Source organism: Chrysochloris asiatica, unplaced genomic scaffold, assembly GCF_000296735.1.
Source record: "Chrysochloris asiatica unplaced genomic scaffold, ChrAsi1.0 scaffold00036, whole genome shotgun sequence".
Taxonomy (NCBI): domain Eukaryota; kingdom Metazoa; phylum Chordata; class Mammalia; order Afrosoricida; family Chrysochloridae; genus Chrysochloris; species Chrysochloris asiatica.
The window spans coordinates 12116608-12120340 of record NW_006408554.1 but is presented as its reverse complement, the minus strand read 5'-3'; the positions used below and the strand labels follow the sequence as shown (position 1 = coordinate 12120340).

At 36.8% G+C, this 3733-nt stretch overlaps 1 protein-coding gene across 1 annotated transcript in view; it reads left to right on the top strand.

The window, feature by feature from the left end:
* Positions 1-3733, top strand: part of MCMDC2 (minichromosome maintenance domain containing 2) — a 54107-nt gene that overhangs the window by 44015 nt on the left and 6359 nt on the right. The window contains exon 13 of the mRNA XM_006860077.1: positions 1940-2049. Within this exon, the coding sequence (XP_006860139.1) occupies positions 1940-2049 (110 nt within the window). The remainder of the gene's footprint in view (positions 1-1939; positions 2050-3733) is intronic.

The window sequence follows — 3733 nt, the reverse complement described above, 5'->3', positions numbered from 1 at the left end:
ATACTGTATAAATAAGCCCTGCCTGCTCCCACTTCTGTGGGCAGGTGCCGGACTGCACTACCTTTGCTTTTCCAGTGAAATGAAGCTGAATCTTTCTTCCACTTCTCTGCAGGGCATATTCTGTCCTGGTGCATTCTTCGAAGGGGCTTAAATGTGTACTTCAACAACATAATCAAACTTATAATTACGTGAACTGGAAAGATCCTCACAGGCTCAAATGATGATCTTAGTCTAAACCCATCAAAGTTAACAGGATAAATGTAAAGTTCTCATTTAAACTCAAACTCTTAGTACAAGTGTGAATGTGTAATAAAGGATCGTATTGCGAGAAGATACGAAAAAGACATATGGTTTCATTATTTTTATGTTTACGAGTATACAATTATGTATTAGTAATAATGAGGTTTGAAGTTGTATTAATATAGTATCAAGAGCAAAAAAATATGCTAGTTCTACCTCTACAGCAAATCATACCTATAGTACTTGGACTGAAAGAGTATTAGCCAGTCCTGGTCAGGAAGTAGCTAAATGGCTGTTTTGTTGTTAAGTGCCATGGAGTCAGTTCTGGCACATAGCAACCCTGTATAGGGTTTCCAAGGCTGTAAATCTTTGTGGGAAGAGAAAGCCTCATCTTTCTCTGACAGAGCAGTAGTTGGTGGATTTGAACTACCTACCTTGTGGTTCGCTGTCCAGTTCTTACCCTACAACGCCATAGCTCTTCCCAGCTATGATGGTGAGAAGACGAAAAATAGTGTCTCGTGACATATTAAAGGAACCAAGAATATTTAAACTTGGAGAAAAGGAAACATGGGTCACTATCATAAATCGTCTTTGAGTGGTTGAGCTAGCTATCAGTTTTGAAGGATTTGGCTTGTTGTGTTGTCCCAGGAGACAGAACCAAGGACCAATGGGTAGAAATTGCAATGAAGCCAATATCATCTTACATTTATATAAACTTTGTAGGTTGGTCATAAAACTTCCAAATGGCTTTACTTATTTGAACTTACAATAATCCTATAAATTACTACAATCCCCATTTTATAGCTGAGCTTCCACAAGAGAGGAAAAGTCTCAGAAATGAAATTATTTACACCATCACACAACTAGTAAATACTAGAGACACTACACAAGTTTTCTGGTTCTCAAGTTCATATCTCTCAAATATAATGCATCTGCCTTATTGAAAGGTCAAGGCCAATCTTTCAGGTAATCAAAGCTTTAATTTTAAAAAATGGATTGCCTCATGCAGCAATGAATCGTAGGAGAGATTAAACAGGGACTAAAAGAGGAGCGTGGGATATTGCAGAAGAAAGTCAATCATCTGATGGGAATTTGAACTCTAAGATTCCTTCTAGATTCTGTAAGGACTTCAGATAGATGAAGGACTGGGAGAAAATATCCAGGATGTGTCTCAAAGAAATGAATATATTTAGTAAGATTAATTTCCCCAACTGTGTATTTATCTGAACAGAACTTGGTAGTGGTGGAGGTGCAGGGTAGGATGAAAACAATAAGCCAGTGACTCTTTGTCAGGATACATGTCTTTTGGAATATATTCAAATTGCTGTTGCTGCTGCTGTGTGCTGTCAAGTTGGTTCAGACTCATAACAACCCTGTGTAGGGTTTCTAATACTGTAAATCTTTAAGGGATTAGAAAGCCTCATCTTTCTCCCTTGTAGCGGCTGGTAGATTCAAACCGCTGACCTTGAGATTAGCAGCCTGATGCATAACCTACTATGCTACCAGGGTTCCTTTCTATTCAAATTAGGGAAAAAATTTTTTTTTTTCAAAAAGAAATTTTATAAAATTTTATAGTAAAAATATGCTGCTCTTTAAAGAAGTGTAGCTAATGTTCATGTATGTCTTGATTTGGGGCCCAAATATAAATTATTTGCATAACCCACATTTGAGATTGACATTAATTTTTCTTTTCCTTTAGAGTTTCCCTATCTGAAGCTCATGCTCGACTAAGCTTAAGGAATAAAGTACTTAAAGAAGATGTGCTAATTGCAGTCTTATTATTTGAAACATCTCTCACATTGAAATACGGTAATTTATTAAATTCCTAATGCTGTCTATAAGTAATTTTATTTAAACTTCAATATTTTATGCTACATGTGGTTGTTGTTAAATGCCGTGGAGTCGGTTCCGACCCATAGTGACCCTGAACAGGGTTTCCGAGGCTGTAAATCTTCACGGGAGCAGAAAGCCTCATCTTTCTCCCACAGAGCAGCTGGTAGTTTTGAACTGCTTACCTTGCAGTTCACAGCCCGATTCATAACCACTACGCTACCAGAGCTCCTTTTATGCTACATACATTTTTAAAATTATTTAAAATAGTAAGTCTCTATCAGATAAGGCCTGATTGTTTGATTTTGAACATTCACTAATTGTTTATAGATAGCATTATCATTATCTGACGTTAAGTCCTTTATTCTGGGTGTTTCTATAATTGAACTTTTGCATTACTAAAAGACTTTTGAAAATACTGTTAAATAGAAAATATGAAAACCATTTTAGTTTAGCTTTCTTTAAAAATAACACACACTTTATTATCAAGCAACTGCCCCTCCCCCTAAGGATTAGGCACACAGCCAGAGAAAATGTGATTCTTTTGCATCACCACCTTCCCTGCATCCCTAGCTGTAACACCATGCCTACATCATTTAAGGACTTGAAATGGATGGTTGTGTTAACAGAAACACAAAAAGGTTCTTAGGCTAAGGTTGCTTTAGTTGTTGTTATGTATCATCGAGTTTGTTATGAATCTTAGCTACCTTATCTACAACAGAATGAAACACTGCCCAGTTCTGCACCATTGTCACAATTGTTATGTTTGAGCCCATTGTTGTTGCCACTGTAACAATCCATCTTAAGAGTCTTCCTCTTTTTCACTGACTCTCCACTTTACCAAGCATGATGTCCTTCAAGGATTTGTCCTTCCTGACATATTGAAAGTAAGACGAAGTCTCCCTATTGTTGCTTCCAAGGAACAAGCCAATTGTACTTCTTCCAAGGCAGATTTGTTCCTTCTTCTAGCAGTCCTGGTATTATTTCCATAGTATTTTTCTCCAACACCAAAATTCAACGGCAGCAATCCTTTTCCAGTCTTATTTATTGTCCAGTTTTCACATGCATATGAGGCAACTGAAAACACCATATCTTTGGTCAGGTTTACCTTAGTCCTCATAGTAACATTTTTTTTAATTATTATTAAATGTTTTTATTTTGGATTGAGTGAAAGTTTACAGGGCACATCATCAGCTTCACATTCAACCATTCATATAGCTTGTTTCATTACATTGATTATTATCCCCCCTTCATATATCATCAGTTAAAATTTTGCTGAAGATTATTCAAAAATGGTTTCAGCAGTACACTGACAGGAAGGTGCCAGAAATTGAAGCCAGATTCAGAAGAGGACGTGGAACTAAGGATAGCATTGCTGATGTCAGATGCATATTGGCTGAAAGTAGAGAATACTAGAAAGATGTTTCCTTTTGCTTTATTAACTATGCAAAGGCATTCAACTGTGTGGAACATAACAAACTATGGATAACCTTTCAAAGAATGGGAATTCCAGAACACTTAATTGTGCTCATGAGGAACCTGTACACGCACCAAGAGGCAGTTATTTGGACAGAACAAGGGGTTACTCCTACACAGTTTAAAATCAGGAAATGTTTGCATCAGAGTTGTATCCTTTCATCATACTATTCAATCTGTATGCTGA